At 52.8% G+C, this 22,629-nt stretch overlaps 1 protein-coding gene across 1 annotated transcript in view; it reads right to left on the reverse strand.

The window, feature by feature from the left end:
- Positions 1 to 22,629, reverse strand: part of SORCS2 (sortilin related VPS10 domain containing receptor 2) — a gene marked incomplete at both ends in the record, with an annotated part of 481,188 nt that overhangs the window by 42,986 nt on the left and 415,573 nt on the right. Inside the window, 3 exons of the mRNA XM_082837533.1 lie at positions 2,344 to 2,446; positions 7,614 to 7,760; positions 12,501 to 12,680. Coding sequence (XP_082693659.1) covers positions 2,344 to 2,446; positions 7,614 to 7,760; positions 12,501 to 12,680 — 430 coding nt within the window. The remainder of the gene's footprint in view (positions 1 to 2,343; positions 2,447 to 7,613; positions 7,761 to 12,500; positions 12,681 to 22,629) is intronic.

Below are 22,629 nucleotides of genomic sequence, written 5' to 3' on the forward strand. Positions count from 1 at the left end.
CCTGATTCAGGAAGCTGTGAGCCCCGGCCCAGGCCTTGGTGGTCCCCCCCGTGCGATGGGCAGAGACACTGTCTCTCCGACTGCCACTCGCCCCATCTGCACCCTGGCTGTGCAGAGCCTCAGCCTGGCCGTTCCACAGCCCGGATGAGTGGCGGGCCTGATGGGCCCGCCCCAGAGCCTTGCCTACTGCAGGTTCAAGGGGCACAGCAGCCCCTCCTGGGGCTGGGGCTGCCCTTCCCTGAGGAGCCTGGGGTGGGTCTCAAGCTTCCTGTTGGCACCTTGCAAGTTGCGGGCAAGTCTTCCCTCTCCTTGGGCTCCATAAAGTAGGGGTACTGACCTCTCAGGGTTGTCATGGTGATTAGAAGAGTTCAGGGCCTGGCCGGGGAGAAAGGGCCACCGTAGCGACTGTGGACACGACGGACACGGTCCTGTCCTCCCCGCCTTTGTCTCCATGGCATCAGGGACACTTCCCCGGCCTTAGCTGCTGAGAGCTGGTGAGGCTATCCCCACGCTGATGGGTAAAAGGAAAACCAGACGCCAGCCGCTACCTGGCAATGGACTTGTAAAACATGTGATTTTATTTGGAATGATTCTTCTAACTCACATAAACCTTATTTTAGAGTTTTCTTAGATCAGCATACATTTAGTGATACCTGAAGAAGGTTCTAGTTTAACGGGGTAGACAGACACAATCACAATGTATACTTCTTTTTTTTCCCCTTATGTTAGTTGTATATGTGTCTCTCTCTCCCCACTAAACTAGAACCTTTTTTAGGGACCAATAAAAGTCAACCATGATGCAAATTGTCCTCCCGTCCATCTATCCATCCACCCACTCATCCATCCTTCTATGTATTCATTCGCCATTTTGTTATCCATTCTTCCATTGGGCCATCTGACTATCCATTCTTTCAACTATCCAATTTTCCTTTCACCCATCCTCCCACCCATCCATCTACCCATCCATCCATCCATCCATCCATCCTTCCTTCCATCCATCCATCCTTCCATCCATCCATCCTTCCTTCCATCCATCCATCCTTCCATCCATCCATCCTTCCATCCATCCATCCTTCCATCCAACCATCCTTCCATCCATCCATCCTTCCATCCTTCCATCCATCCATCCATCCTTCCATCCAACCATCCTTCCATCCATCCATCCTTCCATCCATCCATCCTTCCATCCAACCATCCTTCCATCCATCCATCCTTCCATCCTTCCATCCATCCATCCATCCTTCCATCCAACCATCCTTCCATCCATCCATCCTTCCATCCATCCATCCTTCCATCCATCCATCCATCCTTCCATCCATCCATCCTTCCTTCCATCCATCCATCCTTCCATCCATCCATCCATCCTTCCATCCATCCATCCTTCCTTCCTTCCATCCATCCATCCTTCCATCCATCCATCCATCCTTCCATCCATCCATCCATCCTTCCATCCATCCATCCATCCTTCCACCCATCCATCCTTCCATCCTTCCATCCATCCATCCATCCTTCCATCCATCCATCCTTCCTTCCTTCCATCCATCCATCCTTCCATCCATCCATCCTTCCTTCCATCCGTCCATCCATCCTTCCATCCAACCATCCTTCCATCCATCCATCCTTCCATCCATCCATCCTTCCATCCATCCATCCATCCTTCCATCCATCCATCCTTCCTTCCATCCATCCATCCTTCCATCCATCCATCCATCCTTCCATCCATCCATCCTTCCTTCCTTCCATCCATCCATCCTTCCATCCATCCATCCATCCTTCCATCCATCCATCCATCCATCCATCCATCCTTCCATCCATCCATCCATCCTTCCACCCATCCATCCTTCCATCCTTCCATCCATCCATCCATCCTTCCATCCATCCATCCTTCCTTCCTTCCATCCATCCATCCTTCCATCCATCCATCCTTCCTTCCATCCATCCATCCATCCTTCCATCCATCCATCCTTCCATCCATCCATCCTTCCATCCATCCATCCATCCTTCCATCCAACCATCCTTCCATCCATCCATCCTTCCATCCATCCATCCTTCCATCCATCCATCCATCCTTCCATCCAACTATCCTTCCATCCATCCATCCATCCATCCTTCCATCTATCATCCATCCACCTTTCATTAGTCAACGCGTATCAGGTGCCCACTCTGGGCTATGCAATCACCCCTCAGGGTGATGTGCCAGGTGAGCTGGCTTCCTCGAGGTACTGTGGCACTGCCCCCAGTGGATACACCATGGCCCCAGGCCCGTGACCATCAAGTTCTACCCTTGAAACTGGAGCGTCCTGCAGGCAGTGATGGCTCCTGACCGTAATGGCAACCTCTTACCTGCGCCCATGATGAGGCCGGGGGCGGTGTCCTTGGTGTGCACAGTGCCTGACACGTAGGGGTTGTCGGCCCAGCGCAGATGCAGGTGCAGGTGGCAGTCCGGCTGCGGGGGGGAGAGAGGGAGCCACGGTCAGCACTTGGGAGGGAGAAGTGACCTGAGAAAAGGTAAGGCTGAGGCTGAATCCACCCCTGTGGCTTTTGGCCGTGAAGGTAGGGCCAGGAGTGCTTCAGAGGGGTCGGGGGAGGGCAGGAAGGAGGCTTGCAGGCTGACGGCCAGGTGGGCTTCTCCAGTGGAGGTTCTCCCAGCCTGGGTGCTGGAGGGTGGGCTCCCCAACGTGGCTCCTGAGTGCAGAGCTGGGCTGCAGAACGGGACTCCGGGAGGGAGACTGCACGGTCCATGCCCACATCCATTCATTCATTCATTCATCCGCCCAGAACATTTACTGGGGGCCTCTTAGGTGACCATGGTAGCCTGGGCATCGGGCGACAGCTGCGGGGCACCCCGTAAGCCCTGCGCCCTATGGGAGGGGCAGGGGGTAAGGCGGGCACGCTAGAGCCCAGTTTACTCACGAGCATCAGTGCAACCCTGACGCAGCCCCGGCTGGTGCCCTGGCTGGAGGGGCAGAGACACTGGTTGTAATAAGACATCCAACGGCAACTCACGTTGCTGTTCCGCTGCCTCTGGGCCGGCACCAGTACTTTACAAGGTGTGCGTCACTGAACGCTCTCAACATCTGTACTATCATTCCTTCTGCGTTGATGGGGAAACTGAGGCAGAGTGCATTTAAGCAACTTGCCAGGGCAGTGGTGGGGCTGGGACCACAGCTGAGGCTGCCTGGTTCCAAAGTCCATGCTCTGAGCCCCGTGGCCGTTCTGGTACTTCCAGGCAAACTGGGCCAGCAGCCCCCAGAACGAGGAAGCACCAGCTGTTTCCTGCCCGGTGTTGCCACACCCCTCATCTGTCTCCACCCCAGCTGCCTGCAGCCCCAGCCTCTGTTGAGATGGCAGAGGCCACAGCCAGCTCCCCTGGCTGGGGCTGGGGGATCCTGGGGGAACAGACGAGCTGAGAATGATGTGTCCTCTGGACTGACCTTCCCGAGTCTCCTCTCCCCTGGCCTCGGTGACTCAAGGCCACAATCCCTCTGTCACATCCACAACAGACCACAAGGGCACGGGACAAGGCCCAAGGTCTCCGCACAGCTCCCTCCAGGCCGCCGGACACGGCACCGGGCAGTGACCCGCCAGCCATTAGCCGGGGCTGCCTGTCGCCCACACCTCCCGGGTCATTGCAGAGCTCCACTGTCATTGCTATAGTCTACTGTCTACCGAAATCCATCGAGAGATGTTTTTTCTCTACAGTTTATGTTTCTTTCACACTTGCTTCTGGTCCGTGAACTGAGTATGTTTTATTCAGATTATCTGAAGTTAAAAATGGAACCGATCAGTACGTTGGATGTGGATCTGGGTCAGATGCCACCAGGGCCCGATCCAGTGTGCGATGGGCTCTATTTGTCTGCACCAGAGTTTTAAAAAAATGTATTTGTTGCATCACATACTGTACGGTTCCACTGACAGGAAATGTCTAGTGAGGGAAACCTATAGAGACAGAAAGTGGATTAGTAGTTGCTCAGGGCAGGGGGTGGGATGGGAGATGGGGGTAGTGACTAAAGGTTACAGGGTTTCCTTTTGAGGTGATGAAAATGGTCTAAAATGGACTACGGTGGTGGTTGCACAGCTCGTGAAGATACTAGAAACCACTGAATTGCACACCTAAATGGGTGAATCGTATGGGATGTGATTGGTACCTCAGTCAAGCTACTAAAAACAAACAAAATAAGAGGGGGGCAAAATGAGCTGAAAGAGGCCCCCTTCTGAAGCAGACTTGGTTGGGCTAGAGACCCTCCCCGGGGCAGCCTGGGGAGCCCCAGGCTGAAGATGGCAGGGCCCCATGGAGGGGGGAGCCTGGTCACGGAATCACCGCGGAGGAGAGTCCCCATCCAGGAGCACCTGGATTGAACGGGACAAACGTGACCCACTGTGGAAGGTTGAGCTGTCCCCCCTTCTGGATTTCTCTTGGTCTCTTACAGCTGACAAGCAGGTTGGTGACCTAATACCTGTGGTGACACCCTTCGGCCCCCTCGCCCATCCAACCACCAGGCACTAATGGGGAGGGCATGTCCAGGGGGAGGGGTGCCCATGACCTCTCTGAGCAGGGCCAGTCTCTACCTGCAGAAGGAAGCTCTACGGCAGGAGGAACAGGACCCTCGGCAGGGACGTGGCCCGCCCTCCTGTGTCCCACTGGCACGCTCCCGGGCTGAGAAGGTCCAGCCCAGGCATGGCCCCGCTCTGGTGCCCCAGAGGTCCCAGGGGGCCAGGCGGGGCCTGGAGTGGCCAAGCTTCTGGGCTGGTCTCCCCAGGCTGCAAGCAGCCTTTTCCACATTCCCTGATGCGCTGTGCACACAATATCCCTGTCTCTGCGTGCAGTGAACTGATGAAGTCAGAGGCTGTGGCTTATAGAACCTGGCTGCCCCTCCCACTCCCCAGCCCACTGCCGCTCTGTCCTGACTGCTGGTTGCCTGTTGGAGCTAGAAGGGAGCACTCCTCGGCTCCCTGCGGCCGGCAGTGGCCCACAGACAGAGCTGCAGTCCCCTTTGGCGCCGTGGAGGGCCACACAGATGCCTTCCAGCCGGTCCTGGAGCTGTAGCGGGTGCTCTGCTGGTATCTGACAAGCGGACGCAAGGCCCAGCCCACTGAGCTGAGCTGATAAAGGGCGTGGAAGGCCAGGCAGGGCTGGAGAGGCCGACCCCCAGGGCGCTGGGCACCTGCACACGTGACGGGACGGGAAGCATCGTGTGCCAGGCTGCTCCCGGGGTGTACAGTCAGACACGGCAGGGTCCCCCGAGGACACCCAGGCCAAGGGTGGGAAGACCTCAAGGACAGGCTGGCGCCCGGGGAGTCGGTGCTGAATGCCTCGTCCTGGTGGGGTGGCCCGGGTACCTGCAGCGCTTGGGTGGATGTGACGCGGACCGAGCTGGGAGGCCCACACCGTCCCAAGGCTCCCCCTTCTCGGCCCCTCTACATGCAGGGGCCGGCTGGTGCCCTCAAGAGGTGTGTGGCAAAGCCTGCCGGAGGGCCGGAGGGCCACACTGCCAGCCGCCCCTGCCGGACGCCCCACTGCTCGGCTCAGCCCGGAGGCTGAGACGCGTTACCACGGGCAGCAACACGAATGGGTTTTCCTTCTGAGCCCAGATGTCAACAGATGCAAAACCGTCTTCCAAGGGCCATTTCTCACCCTAAAACAGGTCTGATCCACACTCATCTATTCCCTGTCACTGGGAGGAAAGCTCCCCAGCCAGAGAGCTGGTCAGATGGCCCGGGAAAACCTTCACGACCCAGAGTTAAGAGAAAAATGGAAGACTCAGAAATCACACACGTGTCAGGATCCCACAGAGGACTTTTTAACGTGACTGTGAGCCGAAGGATGGACCAGAAAGATGCCCGAGGACCATTACTTCTGGGTGACGTGGTTACAGGTGTAACTTATACCCCTTGCTGTACATTTCTGCTTTTTCCAAGTTTTTGGCAATAAGCAGGAATCACATTTCTGATGAGAAATAAACCCTCAAGTGTAGCTTGCCCTGTGCAGTTGGAGGCTGCGCGGCCGAGTGGCCGCAGAGAAGAAACCCAGGAGAAGGGCCACGCTGGCCCAGCCGGCACGCCCCCGCCGCTGCTGCCAGGTCTGCGCACACAGCGTGATGGGCCCGGGGCCAAGGCTGCGATCATTTCTGGCTTTTGTGCCCAGCTGGGTGTCCCGATACTTGTCCTCTGTCCACTGTGCTCGTCGGGCTCTCTGCGTGCCTGCCTGCAGCCACGCACTCACCAGCTGACCCCTACTTTTATTATTTCAAGGCCGGGACATAAATCTTGAAAGGTTATCTCCTCGCTGAGCTGCATAATTGGAGACAAGAATCTATTCTTAGTGAGAACTTGCTCTGACAGATTAACATGGCTTAACTTTGTCGATGATGATACAAAAAGTAGCCCTTTCACAGCAATTTTTTTCTCAGAAGGGCTTTTACAAGGGGCAGGTGATTAATGCTTCCCGGTGGTCGACAGGTGTTATTATCCCGTTATAAGCGGGAGGGGGACTTGCGTAGCGGCCGAGCGCAGGCCCCTGGTCGGTGAGGTCAGGGAGCGAGGGACTGACACTGCCCAGGCCGAGGCTCTGCCCGGAGAGCACAGAGCCCCACCCCGGCCCTGGCGGGTGGTCAGTGGCTGTCCAGGCAGGGTGCCTACCATCTTCAGGGGCCCTGCAGAGATCCAGGCAGATCTCAAGAGGGCGGGATTGTTTGCTGTTTAGTGTGCTGATATATTCCCAACACCCAGAACAGTGCTTTGCACACAGTAGGTCCCCTTATGTGTTTGTTGAATGACTATCCCTGTGAAATAGGCACTGTTATTCTTTCAGTTACAGAGGCACAGCAATGGATGGGAGTCCTTGACTGTGAGGGGCTGCCGGTCGAAGCCAGGGGGAAATAGAAGTAAGTGTGCCCAGTGAAGCCTTCTCAGTGGAGGGGACATCTAGACAGGGTTTTCAGGTGTCAGTAGGAGTTTACTGAATAAGAAGAAAAGGGCATTCCAGCCCTCTCCACCCCCAAGGCAGTGAAGACACTGGGGCAGCCTACACCCATATTCATGTTGAAAGGCACCCGTGGAATAGCTGGACTGGCTTAGGGCTCATGACATTTGGGCTGTGTCCCGGCTCCCCCTCACTTATCCAGCCCCCCACTTCCACAGAGTGTACTTCCTGGCCCTTGACGTTGGCCAACAGGGCTTAACAGATGCATAAGCAGGCTTGCAGTGTTCTTGCAATGTTTCTGCTCACTCTCTTGCACCTCTGCTGTTGCCTGAGAATGTTCATGGGCTGGTCCCAGAAGGAGGATACTAGATCCCTTCCTAAATCGACCAACCCCCAGGTGCATGAACGAGCCCAGCCTCTCACAGATCTCGAGAAGAGTGATTGCTGTTTGGGGCGGCTTGTTACACAGCACTGTTGTGGCAGGAGCTGACTGATACACTCCCCTCTCTGACTTCCAGTTAACTCTTCTGTAAAGCAAGGAGTTCCATGTGGCCCTCTCCACCACACCCAGAGAAACAGGTGGCTCATGTCTCCCAGATGGCCCTTCTCAGACATCAGCATCTCTGACCCCTGGGTCCTGAGGTCTAGTGCCCACCCCGGGGAAGGTGTATGCAGTGAGCAGGGCACTTACAGGCTTGCAGTTGGTTGGTTTCCCGTTCATGTCCGTGCTGGGAGGCCTCAGGTAATCCCAGTCTCGGCCCTTGCTGTAGGTTATAAGCGTCACCACCTTCCCGTCGACTTTTTGGTTCGCCAGAAAGACTCCTTTCACCCCTCGGACCTGGGACAGAAGTACAAGACGGATGGCAAAGCCTGCCCAGCCCCTTGCTAAGAGCTCTGTGTGCACGGCCTCACTTCACCCCAAGAACAGCCCAGAGCTGAAGCTGGCTATACACCCTGGAGGCAAGGGGTCTGCGGGGGAAAAGGGACCAGAGACGCTGGCCTGAGCTTTGACTGGGAGCAGGTACTGTCTGACCCCAAATTCCGAGTGCATTTCACAACACTGAGCTGTCCTCCCAGGTCCAGACCCCGGCTGTCGGACGGCGAGCAGAGCCCTGGTCCCCGAGGTGCGTGTGCATTTCGGTCACGCTGTCTTTAGCCGGAGCTCCTGATTCAGAGCCCTAGCCCCTCGCCTCCCTCCCAGTGGACCCACAGGGCCTAGACCCATGGAGTCGCTCTGGGCTTTCATCCGGGGACTGCCTCAGCTCAGCCCCACACGCAGATGCCACACGCAGATGCCAGACTGTGAGAACAGGGTCCGTGCCGGCCCCAGCCTGCCCTGGATGGGGGTCGAAGTTCCCTGTGCCCCCTTTCTCAGGGTTTCTTGAGGGGCCAGGGCAGTGACCACACACATCCCGTAATCGGTTACTGAGTTCGCGCACAAGAAAGGGTCAGCTATCAGCAATCCCCAATTGTTCAACCTCCTGGTTCCACAGAAATGAACTTTTTCGGCAAGTTCCTTGGGCACGGAAGACTTGGACCCAGTCACCGAGGCCCGCTGGTGCGGCCTGAGTTCCTCGGGGCCCCCGTGTGCCCGAAGCAGCTTTTGCTGCTCTGTAAAGAGCCGGAAGCCAAGGCAGCTGAGGCTGGGTTGTGGGATTTACCTGAAGTTCCACGGCCAAGTGTGATGCTTAGGGTGAGAGTGATAATATAGTTGTTAAGTGCCTTCTACGTGGCGGGCGAGGGAGTTAATGTACCGTCTCATTAAATTCTCAGACTCCAGGAGGTTGGTGCTTTCCTAAGCCTCAAGGCCAAGTGTCTGACAGGTGGGGAGCAGGCCAGGGCGGATCCCAGAGGTTCGGACGCTCAGTGAACTGTGTATGAACCTCCCGTGGCTGCTACAACAGGTAACAGGCAGAGGGGCTTAAACTACACACATGGATCATGCTATAGCTCTGGAGGCCGGAAGTCCAACACGGGTCCCGTCGGGCTGAAAGCAACTGGAGTCTCCGGGGGAGACGCGTGTCCTTGTCTTTCCCCGTGTCTAGAGGTGCTGGGGTGCTTGGTTTGTGGCCCCTCCTGCTTCTTCAAAGCCAGCGGTACAGCATCTCCCTGGCCACTCTTCCACGATTCTGTGTGTTTTTCTGCCCTTCCTTCCACATGTGAGGACCCTGGAGATTGCAGTGGGCCCCATGGAGAATTCTGGAAAATCTTCCCATCTGACGATTGCTATAGCCTCAGTCCCCCTTTGCCTGTGTCTTCTGCTAGGATGCTTCTCTCTGGGCTGGAGACCAGGAGGACTAGGGGATGGTCCTTCTGGGGGACAGCCCCAGGGGCAGGAGGACCGCAGCCCCTCCTCTCACTCATGGTGGCATCACTCTGTCTCTGGCTCACCTGAGGCACCCCCACGGGGCGGGCGCCTGGCCGGCTCAGTGCTGAGCCTGGGCGGCTCCCCCGATGCCCTAAGGGCAGACGCGTTGCTGATTTGCCCAGTGATGGCTTGCTTTATTTGGGAAGTTCTCTTTTATACCCCGACTGTCTCCGTGAAAACACTCAGCAGTAAGTAACACGGACCCTCCCATCCCAGAAGAGGTAGTAACAGGCCGCGTTTCCCTGGGGAGGGTGTGATCAGCTGAGCACTGGCTTCCGGCACGGACGTGCCCGCGTCACATAACCGCCCCCGTCATGGCTGTGCTCGCTTCCTGGGGGCTGCCGTGACAAAAGCGTCACAAACTGGTGGCGGGGGGCGGGGAGGGCTTAAAACAACAGTCTCACAGTCTGGAGGTCAGAGGTCCAAAACCAAGGCGTTGGCAGGGCTGCCCTCCCTCTGAAGTCTCTCAGGGAGGATCCTTCCTCGTGTCTTCCAGCTTCAAGCGGTTGCAGGTGTTCCTGGGCTGTGGCCACATCACCCCACTCTCTGCTCCGTCCTCACAGGGCCCTCTTTCCTGTGTGTCTGTGTCTCCTCTTCTGATCCTTACCAGGACGCTTGTCATTGGTTTAGGGTCCAGCATGAGCTCATCTCAAGATCCTTCAGTTAACGACAGCTGCAAAGATCCTTTCTCCAAATAAACTCATGGTCACAGGTTCCAGGGATTCGCTGTGGCTGTAGCTTTTGGGGGTCCCCGTTCAGCCCACTACAGTGACCGTCTCCCAGCTGTGGCCAGGGTTCCTCAGGGTCAGGGCACGAGACTGGAAGCCCCCTCAACCCCCTTCCTAACCCCAGCTCCAACACAAAGAGGCCCTCAGAAAAGGGGTGCCACCTTGTCTGGAACCAGGACTCATCCTGCAGAGGTCAGAGCTCACAGGCCCTTGAAAGCCCAGGCCTCTCGGGTCAGTGTTTGCCTGTGACGTCTGGGATAAGACATTTTTCCTGGATCTGACGTTGGATGAACGATAACCATGACAGTAATGGAATTGGGGCATGTGTAGAACCTCTAGGCCAGGCCCTTCCCATGCACTATCTCGAATCCACAGAAAAGGCACCTGCAGTGAAAACTGTCGAGAGCCTGCCGAGCACTGAGTTGGCACCAGGTGCTGCTGTACGTGTTTAACGGAAACGGAAGCCTTGAATTCACACAGCAACCCTCTGAGGAAGGTACTACTGTCGTCCTCATTTCACAATGGGGACACTGAAGCACAGAGTGGTTAAGTAATGTGCCTAAGGTCACACAGCAAACACATACCAGAACTGGGATTTGAACCCCGGCAGTGGGGCTCCGGAGTTGTGCTTGTAACCACTACCTGTGATCCCCATTAAGTGGATTTCAGAGAAGCACAGTCACTTGCGAGGGGGCCCAGCTTTGGATCTGACCACTGTGAACTCCCTCCCATCCCCACGGCCTCTCACTGCCTGGTCTTTGGCGTGAATCACTGTTCCCTGGCTCCTCAGCTGGCTAACTTCTGCTCAGCCTCAATTCGGTCTGCACCCCTTCCTCCAGGAAGTACTCCCTGACTTCCACCCTGGGCTGGCCGACTGCCCCTCATGGTGTCTTCTAGAGGCTGACACACCAGGTGGGAGCTGGTCTTCCTGTAGAGTCCGGAGCCCTGTGAGAGGTGGTCTGCTCCTCCCTGTGTCCCGGGGGTAGGGCCTGGAGCCTGGCGTGCGGTACAGGAGCTACATATGCCCGCAGTGGGCCGTGGACGTTCCCGCCCGAGGTGCCCTCCTTACGTGTCGATTACACGCCTGTCCTGTGCGTAACTTTCAGCAAGCAGCAGTGAGCCCCAGGCTGTCCAGCTCGGGAAGAAAACCCTGACAAATGGGCTCTCATTGTAAACAAATGATTACATTCATTACTCCCTTGGTTCTGCTCAGCTGTTGACAACTCAGAGAGGAAGGCTGCAGCCCTGGCTCTGTCCAGGAGGACGCCTCCCACCCGGGTTGACACGCACTGATGCCCAAGGCTCAGCTCGCCACCCACGGGACACCCTCCCCAGCTCCGCAGGGACAGCAGAGCCTGGCAGGACCGCCACCGGCGTTTACTACGAGAACGCACGGCCCCTGCAGGTGAGCCCACTGGCTGGGGGCTCCCTGAGGGCAGGGCATGAGGGAGGAATTTAAGGGTGAATGACCTACCGAGGGAGTGCTGGCCAGGAGGATGGATGGAGCTTGGACCGACAGACCTGGGCCACTTCTGGTTTTTCGCTGACTTCTGGTCTACCTGGGCAGGTGGCTTGCCCTGTCTGAGCCTCAGGTTCCTTACCTGTAAAGCGGCTGAGGGACCCCCTCCCCGGCTCTGGTGTGGGCAAGAACAGAGGAGGTGACCGTGAAAGGCCAGGTCCAGGCTGGGCCCACCGTGGGTGAGGGATTGACATTCGCGGAATCCAAGTACAGGATGGTGCGTGGGTGTTTTCTCGGGGGAGGGAGCCCGGCGTGGGAGCCGGAAGCCCCAGTTCAGAGCCTCTGATCCGCCCCTCGGTGTCACGTGACAAGAGCAAGTGGCTTAAATGGGACACAGATGGGGGTGGGACCCCAGGGAGGGCACAGGGAGGTCTGGGGACTGCAGGCGGGGAGGCCTCAACCCCCAGCCTCAGAGACAGGAGCTGCAGGGCCAAGGGAGAGACAGAGGGAGCAAGAGACAGCCAGACGGACATGGGATACACAGAGGGGAGCGACAAGGAGACCAGGGCTGGGGCCGGGGAGGCCGCGAGGCCGGAGATGGACAGGGGAGGGTCCCAGCTTCTGTCAGCTGCCTGTTTCATGCAGTGGCGTTCGGGGCAGGAATGGCTTTACAGATAACAGATGGTGATCGAGTCGATGATGGGGACCACTAACCTGAACCCCAACTCAGCAGAATGTCATCCCCCCCAAATTCCGTTCTTCTCATTAGCAGACCTGTATCACACGGTACTCCATTGCTGTTACTTGAATTTCATCAGAAAGCAAGTTTTGTCTCCTGTTCTAGAAGCAGCTGCGTAGTACCCTTTTGACCGGCAAAGCCTAAAACATCTGCCCCTTGACAGAATTTTGGCAGGTCCCCGGGTTGGAGCAGTGGAGGTGGGGGGGGGGGGAAGCCGGGGGAGGGGGGGGAAGCCGGGACAGGGGTGCCACCTGGCCCACCACAGCCCGCACTGAGGGTCCCACCTCGAGGATGTCGATGACCACGCTCTCCTCCGCCTGCCGCGAGCTGCGCACGTCCCCCAGCACCAGCGAGTAGCGTACGCCGCGCGGGTCCGACTGGTAGAGGTTGTAGGTGTCGGTCTGGTACCACTCCTGCACGGCCACGAACACCTGGCTCTCGTCTGTGCTGATGACCTGCAGATCCTGGGGACGGCGGGGGAGCCGGGGTCAGAGGCGGGCTGGGGGCCCACGCGGGAGAGGGAAGCTGGCCTGGGGGGGAGGCGGAATGGGGGGAGGGGTGAGCAGGCCTGGGGGGCGGGGCAGGCCTCAGGCCTGGCGGGAGTGAGGGGCTTGGCCACAGCCCTCTTGGAGTCAGGCTGACCTAGATTTTCATCCTGGCTCTGCCTTCTCAGTTCTATGACCTTGGCCAAGTCCCTTTACCTCCCCGGGCCTCCGTTTTCCCACCTCCGAAATGGGGATGACGTTCCCACCCTCTATACTGGGTGGGGCGCAGTGACACCTCCTCCCATCTGCCCCTGCAGCGAGGAGGGGGAGCTTTCCTCCACGCACCCCCAGACCGTCAGAATGCAGCCCAGACCATCACCTCTGGGAGGCGCGGAGGCGTCTCCTCCCGGGCCCCTCCCCCTCCCATCCCGAGGATCAAGCCCGTCATCTGTCCGTTCATTCATTCAACACGTATTCATTAAGAGCCTACTGTGTGCCAGGCACTGTTCTAGGCCCAGGGCTACACCAGGGAGCCCCACTGGCCTCTGCCCTCTGGGAACGTACACTGGTGGGAGGGATGGATTAATTCACTCCAGACTCACGCCCAGGACCACATCACCGGCCTGCCACGGGAGCTGCCCTTTGCCCACAGCTCCCCCTGGCCAGGCCACCATCACCCCTGGCCCCCGCCAGGCACACAGCCAACAAGGCCCCCTCCCCCAGGGCAGTGGGCTGCCCAGGGCCCTATGGGAGCCGAGGGCGGGCGCCTGGCCAGTAGGCCTGGCCTGGGCAGCCAAGGCCAAGGCCCCGAGCCTGGGGTCCACCTGGACCAGAAGGTCGGGCAGCTCCTGAGTGGGCCGGGCAGCCGTCCAGGGTGTCAGCGCCAGATTTTACAATTCAGAATTAAAAAAAAAAAAATTGAATAAAAAGGAAGAAGAAGAAACCCAGGGCTAACCCTAGTTTCTTGTTTTCCTTTTCATTCCCAGCCAGCACCAACTACTGCACGGGAGGTGCGTGAAAAGGCATCCGAACAGGCCCATTTCAAAGCCATAAGGAGCTCTCCTGCAGCCCCTACTGTTTGCCTTCTGTCACTCCGAGACCTTTATTGCCCCTCTGGCAGTAGAGCTGCCAAGATCCAGGAGCTGAAGACGGATGGCGGAGGGAGGGGGCTGGCTACCACCCTCCGTCCCGCCCACTGCAGGTGGCGCAGTTTGGGGGCACACTTCCTTTTGCATTTCTCACCTGATGTTAGGGCACAGAGACAGGAAATGTTTCTCTTTCTCTAATAGCAGATGGGGTCCCTATTCTATCCAGCCAAGCAAGACCTTCGATTGTGAGAAGAAAAGGCCGTCTGGGCAGGGCACAGGCTGGTGAAGGCCCCTTCCCCTCCTGCCTGCGTCCACCCCCCCCCCCCACCCCCCACCGAGCCGTGCAGCCAAAAGAAGGGGCTTTGCAGAAAAGGGATGAAGTGCCGTGAAACACCTGCGATGCACCTCCCAACCAGGGAGAACCCTGCGGCACGAGCGGGGCGTTGGTCCGTGGCTGTAAATCTAACACACGGACATGGGTGGACCAAGCAACTCACAGCCAGGAAGGGGTTACAGAGTCAGGGGTCACAGGCCTGGCGGTCCCAATCTGTGAAATGGGACAGTAGGGTGGTAGGGCGTCTGAGGGACGCCTGTGAAACCTGGGAAGTGAGGTCATCTCGGCTTCTCTCGCCCACCTCCCCTCCTATTTCTCCATGCTCGGCCCCAGGCCAGGCTGCACTGTGTCCATTGGGGTACTGGTCATTCTGTGGCCTCAGCAGGAAAAAGCCTTCCATCAGCCCGAGTTTCTGAGCTCATGCAGTGCCCGGCATTAATCACACGAGAAGCAATCAGTATTTACTGTTATCGTATTAATTCCGACTTTGCCGCCCCCGCACCTGGGTAAGTGTTTACTATAATCCGGGAAACAAAGAAAAATGTGTCAAGGAGCAAAAGTTTCCTGTAGTGCTACCGCTAGAGAGACCTGACAGTAACATTTAAAAATGTTTACTTCTGGGCTTTTTCCCAAGTGGGATTCATATAGTTTTTCATGTACGGTTTGCAGCTTTGCTCTTTCACATTATATGGGGAGCATTTTCCTCTGTCGTTAGCATTATTTATAAACAGCACTTTTATGACTGCATGGTATTCCCTTTTGTGGATGTACCGTATTTCATTGAATATTTCCCCACTGGTGAGCTTTTAGCATCTCCAGCATTATGTGCAAGACAGTCATAAACATTCCCAGACATAGATCTCTGCATCTCTGTATTTCTTCACCATAAATCTAAGAAGGGAAATTGCTGCATCGGAGAGTAGGAACATTTTTAAAGCTCTTGTTACGTGTTGTTCAATCATCGTCCTGAGAGTATACGTTCCTTCCCCACCAGCAGGGCTAGAGGGCGCTCATTTAACTTCATGCATTGAAACAGGCTTTTGAAAATCTTTGCTGATTAGAGAGTGATAAATAATATGCAATTTTTTTCTTAAATTTGCCTTTACATTATTCTTTTTGTAAAAAGTTAGAAGCAGAGACGTTTGTTGACTCCATTTTTAAACAAAAGACATTAAAAGAATTACACATATGTATATGTGTTTGCGTGTATATATAGGTATATGGCCTAGAGAAATATGTGGAAAGAGACACCAGAGTTGCCAATGTTTGATATCAGGTAGAATTAGGTTTGATTGTAAGTAATAGAAACTGGGAAAAAAAGTGACTCAGATGAGATAGAAACTCATTTCTCACGAATGTAAAAGGGTCCAGAGATAGACATTCCAGGATGGAAACTGGAATCACCAGGGACAGAGGCTCCTTCTGGGTCACCATTCTACTGTCCCATGATATGGCCCTTGTCCTCATGGTTCAAGATAATTGCTAGAGCTCCAGCCATCTTGTCAACATGCAAGGCAACAGGAGGGAGGCAGGAAAGAGGGAGAGAAAGGCTTGCCTTTAAAGGAGAACCCTGAGAAGTCTCCCAGATGTGACAATTCCACTTAATCTCACTGACCAGATTCTAGAAACAACCACATGTAGCTGCAAGGGAAGCTGGGAGATATAGTCCTAGCTGGGAAGCAATGCACCAGCTAAAATTTGGGGTTTGTTAAACTAAGATGAAGAAGAAAAACGAATATTGAGATGTCTCTAAGAGTTCCTACAACAGTTACGCTGAGGAATGAAGATGTGAGATTGGAAAGGAGGAACGGAGAGGTAAGCGGGTAGAAATGGTATATATTTGCATTATGCCATTAGTTGTAGTGAAAACTTTTAAAGAAGTAACTTTGGAAAGTTTAAAAACATTTTTAGCAAGCATGATAGGGGAAATTTCCCCATAGATTTTTACATAAAATCCAGGGAACAGCCGAATGAACGAACACCTTCACCAAATTCTTTCCTTGTCTTTCTACAGTTTGATTATGATGTGTCTTGGTGTGGAACTCTTAGTGTTTATACTACTTGGAGCTCACCAAGCTTTTAAAGATATTTGCAGTCATGTCTTTCATCAATTTCAAGGAAGTTTTGGGCCACTATTTTTTCAAATAGTTTTTCTGCCCCTTTCTCTCTCTCCTCTCCTTCTGGGACACGCATTATGGAATGTGTGTTTTGGTCCACTTGATGGTGTCCCACAGGTCTCTTAGATGGTGTTCCCTTTTCTTCAATCTTTTTTCTTTCTGTTCCTCAGATTTCGTAATTTCAGTCATCTTATCTTCAGGTTCTCTGACTCCTTCTTCTGTCTGCTCACATCTGTTTTGGGATCTCTCTAGTGGAGTTTCCATTTCAATTATTGTTCCTTTTAGCTCCAGAATTTCTTTTTGGCTCCATTTGTGTGTTCTATCTATTTTTTTGGTACAGGCATACCTTGGCGATACTGTGGTTTCAGTTCCAGACCACCACAATAAAGCAACTATCACAATAAAGTGAGTCACACAGATTTTTTGGTTTCTCAGTGTATATCAAAGCGATGTTTACACTATACTGTAGTTGATTAAGTGTACGATGGCATTATATCTCACGAAATGTACACACCTTAGTTAAAAAGTACTCTATTGCTAAAAAACGCTAACCATCATCTGAGCCTTCAGTGAGTCATAATCGTTTTGCTGGTGGGGGGTCTTGCCTCTCAATGTTGCTGGCTGCCCACTGATCAGGGCGGTGGGTGCCGAAGGTTGGGGTGCCTGTGGGAATTTCTTTAAAGAAGACAACAATTAAGTTTGCTGCAACCACTCACCCTTCCTTTTATGAACACTTTCTCTGTGGCAGCAGTGCTGTTTGATAGCATTTTATCCACAGTAGAACTTCCTTCAAAATTGGAGTCAGTCCTCTCAAACCCTGCCACCGCTTTACCAGCTAAGTTTATGTAATATTCTAAATCCTTCGTTGTCATTTCAGGAATCTTCACAGCATCTAAACCAGGACTAGATTCCATCTCAAGAAACCACTTTCTTTGCTCATCCATAAGTAGCACCTCCTCATTCCTTAAAGTTCTCTCATGAGGTTGCAGCAATTCAGTCCCATCTTCAGGCCCCACTTCCAATTCTAGTTCTCTTGCTCTTTCCACCACACCTGCAGCGACATTCTCCATGAAGTCTTGAGCCCCTCAAAGTCATCCATAAGGGTTGGAATCAACTTCTTCCAAACTCCTGTTGATATTGATACTTTGACCTCTTCCCAAGAATCACAAATATTCTTACTGGCATTTAGGATGGTGTGTCCTTTCCAGAAGGTTTTCAATTGACTGCTCAAATCCGTCAGAGGAATCACTGTCTATAGCAGCTATAGCCTTATGAAATGCATGTATTAAATCAGAAGACTTGAAAGTCAAAATTACCCCTTGATCCATGGGCTGCAGAATGGATATTGTGTTAGCAGACATGAAAACAACATTAATCTCATTGTATGTCTCCATTAGAGCTCTTGGGTGGACAGGTGCATTGTCACATGAGCAGTAATATTTTGAAAGGAATCTTTTTCTGACCAGTAGGTCTCAACAGTGGGCCTAAAATATTCAATAAACCATGTCGTAAACAGATGTGCTGTCATTCAGGCTTTGTTCCATTTACAGAACACAGGCAGCGTAGATTTAGCATAATTCTTAAGAGCTGTAAGATTTTGGGCATGGTAAATGAGTACTGGCTTCAACTTAAAGCCACCAGCTGCATTAGCCCTTAACAAGAGTCAGCCTGTCCTTTGAAGCTTTGAAGCCAGGCACTGACTTCTCCTCTCTAGCTATGAAAGTCCTAGATGGTATCTTCTTCCAATAGAGGCTGTTGTCTACATTGAAAATCTGTTGTTCAGTGTAGCCACCTTCATTAATGATCTTAGCTGGAGCTTTGGATAACCTTCTGCAGCTTCTACACCAGCACTTGCTGCTTCACCTCGCACTTTGATGTCATGAAGGTCGCTTCTTTCCTTAAACCTCGTGAACCGACCCCTGCTGGCTTCAAACTTGCTTCTGCAGCTTCCTCACCTCTCTCAGCCTTCATAGAATGAAGAGAGTTACAGCCTTGCTCTGATTAGGCTTTGGTTTAAGGGAATGTTGTGGCTGATTTGATCTTCTATCCAGATGACTCAGACTTTCTCCATATAAGCGATAAGGCTTTCTTATCACTTGTGTTTTCATTGGAGTAGCACTTTTAAGTTCTTTCAAGAACTTTTCCTTTGCATTCACAACCTGGCTGTTTGGTGCAAGAGGTCTAGCTTTTGGCCTGTCTTGGCTTTCGACAAGCCTTCCTCACTAAGCGTCATCATTTCTAGGTTTTAATACAAAGTGAAACAAGTGTGACTTTTCCTTCCACTGGGACACTTAGAGGCCATTGTAAGGGTACTAATTGGCCTAATTTCAATGTTGCTGTATCTCAGGGAACAAGGAGGTCCAAGGAGAGGGAGAGAGATGAGGGAATGGTCGGTTGGAGGAGCAGTCAGAACACACATGACACTTATCAATTAAGTTGGCCCCAAACAATCATAGTAGTAACTTCAAAGATCACTGATCAGAGCTCACCATAACAAATATGGTAATCACGAAAAATGTGAAATATTGTGAGATTTACCAACTGTGACACAAAGACACAAAGTGAGCAAATGCTGTTGGGAAAATGGCACCAATAGACTTGCTCCACGCAGGGCTAGGGTTGCCGTAAACTTATAATTTGTGGGAAAAAAATACAATATCTCCAAGGCACAACAGAGTGAGGTATGCCTATATATCTAATTTGTTTGTACTTTGTTTTCTTGACCTTCTCCACATTTCCTTTAGCTCTCTGAGCATCTTGAAGACAGTTGTATTAAAGTCTTTGTCTAGTAGATCTGCCATCTGGTCTCTCTCAGAGACAACTTCTGTTGGTATTTTCCCCTTTGAATGGATTGTACTTTCTTTCTTTGCCTTGTGGTTTCTTTGTTATTGATAACTGGATGTTGGAATCTAATAATGTGGTAACTCTGGAAATCAGATTCTCTCCCTTCCTTGGGGTTTGCTGTTTTTTTTAGTTTTTTATTTAGGTTTTACGGCTGCAGGCTCTCTGCATGCCAGGGACCAGCCTGAGGTGTACACTGGAGTCCTCAGGTCTTTTCTGAGCCTGAGCTCTTTCCTGGGCATGCTTGGCCACTTTCTAAATTCCTCCATATGTGTGGTTGCTTTTGAATGTCCCAGTCCTTAAATGTTGGCTCCCAAAAGGAAAGGAAGGAAAATAAAGGTGGGGTGGCAGTGGAAACAGGTTCTGGCTGTAACTGAGCAGGACCCTGTGGGGACTTCCTGGGACAGACCCCTCCTCCATATGCTCTGCTTAGCTCCTCTCTAAAGGACATAGATAATAGTATCTGATGCACATTTTCTGAGTTGTTTTGCAGATGCTAATACCACCACCAAATGGGAGGAGTTAACTACTTGATCGTGAGCATGTTGCCCCAGAACTACTGGTGCCCAAGGATTAATAACGTTAATCCCTATGACACCCTGCCCTGTTACCTCACCATCAATCATGAGAATTGCGCACGAGCTGATCACATACCCTGGGATGCCCCCCCCCCCCACCTTGCCTTTAAAAATGTTTTGCTGAAACCTGTCAGGGAGTTCGGGTATTTTGAGCACTAGCTGCCTGGACTCCTTGCTTGGCATCTGCAATAAACACCGCACTTTCCTTCACCACAACCTGGTGTCAGTGGGTTGACCTTGCTGCACCTGGGCGAGCGGACCCAAGTTTGGCTTGGTAACATGGCCCTTTAAATCCCTTAGAAGCTGCTTCAGCTGGTGGTGGCTGCAATAATAGCTGTGTGCCTGGGTGTCTGCATGCATGATCAGAAGCAACAATCAACAATCAGAGCACAGACTCCCAATATTGGGGGGCAAGGTCCAATATTTAAGGACAAGGGCCTATGCCCACCCTGGCTCCGGCAAGCTGTGTGCCTGCTCTAGGAATACGTACACAGCTGCCGGCCACGCGGCTGGGGGGCAGGAGTGGGAGATGGGTAGCTGCTTCCTTGGGAAGAGCTAAAACTGTGGATATTAACCTTGATTTATGGTGCAAGCCTTCCCCTGGAAGCTACAAGCCTTTGAATAGACTCCGGCGTTCCAAAACAATTACATCAGGCAGATTCTGACAGCGGATTGTTGTCTAAGTGAGAAGACAGACTCCTGTCCTTCCCACTCCACCCTCTTCCCTGATGTCACTTCCTCCTTTATTCTTACACTTTATGGGTTTTATTTTATTTTATGTAAACATATTACAGATAAAAGACTATTTTTTACTTTAAAGTAAATTTGCATTTACTTTATGCTTATGAATATTTTTATATATTCAATAGTTACTTGGATTTTTCCCCTCTTTTGTCTGTTTATAGCCTTTGCCTATTTTTTTTTTTCCTGTTAGGGAACATGAGTAAATTTTTTTTTAAATCTCTACAAGTAAACAATTTAAGCAAAGGCTGCTGACAAATATAATAAAAGCTGTTTACCCATCATAGGTTTCAGAGGTAGGTGAATTCAAACAGCAGAATGGTACCTTTTATACCTTTTTAAGTACAAGGAAAATAGAATTGATACAACACAAAATTTGACGAAGCTGTGTTGAAACTGGTCTATTCTAACTTTGCTGGTGGAACACTTTTAGAAAGCAATTAAGCTCCACAAATATTTATATCCTTTGTCCAGAAGTTTTTCTTAGACTGACTTGAGAAAATTAAAAAAGAAATACCTGTGGGCACAAATATATTCATGGCAGCACTGTTTATAATTATGAAATATGGAAACAACCCAAATGTCTGAACAACAGGAGTCTGGCTTCGCTGAACAAGGTACGGTCTCCTGAGTTGAAAGTTTTGCAGTCGTTTAAGGTGGGTATCATGTATCATTTGGGAAAAATTCTCCTGAGACGTTGTCATGTGAAAGCCAGGCTGTAGACAGAGTGTCTGCAATGATACAGCTACAGCAGTGTCGCCTTGGCTTGGGGCCCAGGATGGAGGGAAACCAAACAGGGCTCGGGAGGGAGGGAGGGAGGGAGGCTGCGGTGAGCTCCCCTCTGCTCTGATTTCTATTGTTTCCATGATGTTACTTGGGCAATGAAAGAAAAAAAAAAAAAAGATGGTGGTGGTTTGGGGGTAGGAAACAGGCAGGAGTTACAAATTCACCTTATAACAACCAAATCTGATTAGGGAATTCAATTAGCTAGCTCTCCTTGTTGGTGGGGACACTGGCGTCTGGCTGCTCTCCTGAATTTGGTGGAGAGGAAGTAGCCAGCTCCCTGGATGGGCAAGGTTCTCAGCAAAGACCAAATGTGGTCTTGAGGACCCTGCAGGGCTCGGGGTGGGGGTGGGTGATGCCTGAGAGCAGCCTGATTTGTGTATGGTCCTCCACTGCCCGTCACTGGGTCCTGGGCAGGACCCCCGAGCGAGGACACACAGTGTCAATGCAAATGCCACCGACATAAGTGGGTTCCTGGTCATCCCTTGAAACTGGATGGCAGGAGGGGCATGTCTGTTTCTGTCATCACTTACGATGCGGGGGCAGTACTAACATCACAGCCTCACGACTCTTTTCAGTGACCCCTGATTTCTGCAGAAACGGGAAGCTAGCAGGTAGCACGTGCTGTCAAGGGCCTGCAGCGGGACTCACAGTGGTGCTTCCTGCAAACCTCCCCCCAAAGACCAAGAAACACTCACTGCTGTCTCAGCCACGGACCAGGGAGGTGCAGCCAGGGCTCAAGGTCACAGAGGTCATGACTTGTGGCTGCAGTCTCCTCCGAAGACCCTCAGAAATGGCCTGGCCGCTGGTCCAGCCTCCCCCGTCCCAGGAAAGGGGCAGCATCTGCCCAGGCCCCAGTACCAGAAGGGAGCAGGGAGAGACCCAGGGGTCCACTCAACGCCCCCCCAACACTAGGACAAAGGATGCTGCTGATGCTGCAGCCCCCAGTGGCAGAGGAAGAGCCTCTCAGAAGCTGAAAGGCCCCCCACCCTCCAGAGATGCCAAAGGCACTTGTCATAAATGAAACCATTAGCTTTTCATTTATTTACTCGGCCAACACTGGAGGGACTTTATTAAGATTCCTTCTTTTTTCTTTCCTTTCCTTTCCATTTTTTCCCCCTCTTCCTTTTCTCTTTCTAAAGAGATGTTTTTAAAAGGTTTTAAAAGTCTCAGGAACTTTTCCCATTTCTGGCTCAGGAGGGGTCTGTGACGTCCCGAGAGCAGCAGCTCCTGAATCCAAGTCCTTTCCAGCAAGCCACGGCCCCCGGGCCTGCAGGGGCCAGCGCATTCACCTCCTCTCCACCCTCCAGACATGTCTCTCCTGCCCCAGGGCCTTTGCACCTGCACTGTCCTACACCTGAACAGCTTTCCCCCAGCCGCTGGGCTTCAGATGAGACATCCCCTTTAGGGAAGCTTCCCCCACCCTCCGTCACTGTCTGCCTCGGC

The sequence above is a fragment of the Leucopleurus acutus genome, assembly GCF_964270905.1.
Source record: "Leucopleurus acutus genome assembly, chromosome: 4".
NCBI classification, from domain to species: Eukaryota; Metazoa; Chordata; class Mammalia; order Artiodactyla; family Delphinidae; genus Leucopleurus; species Leucopleurus acutus.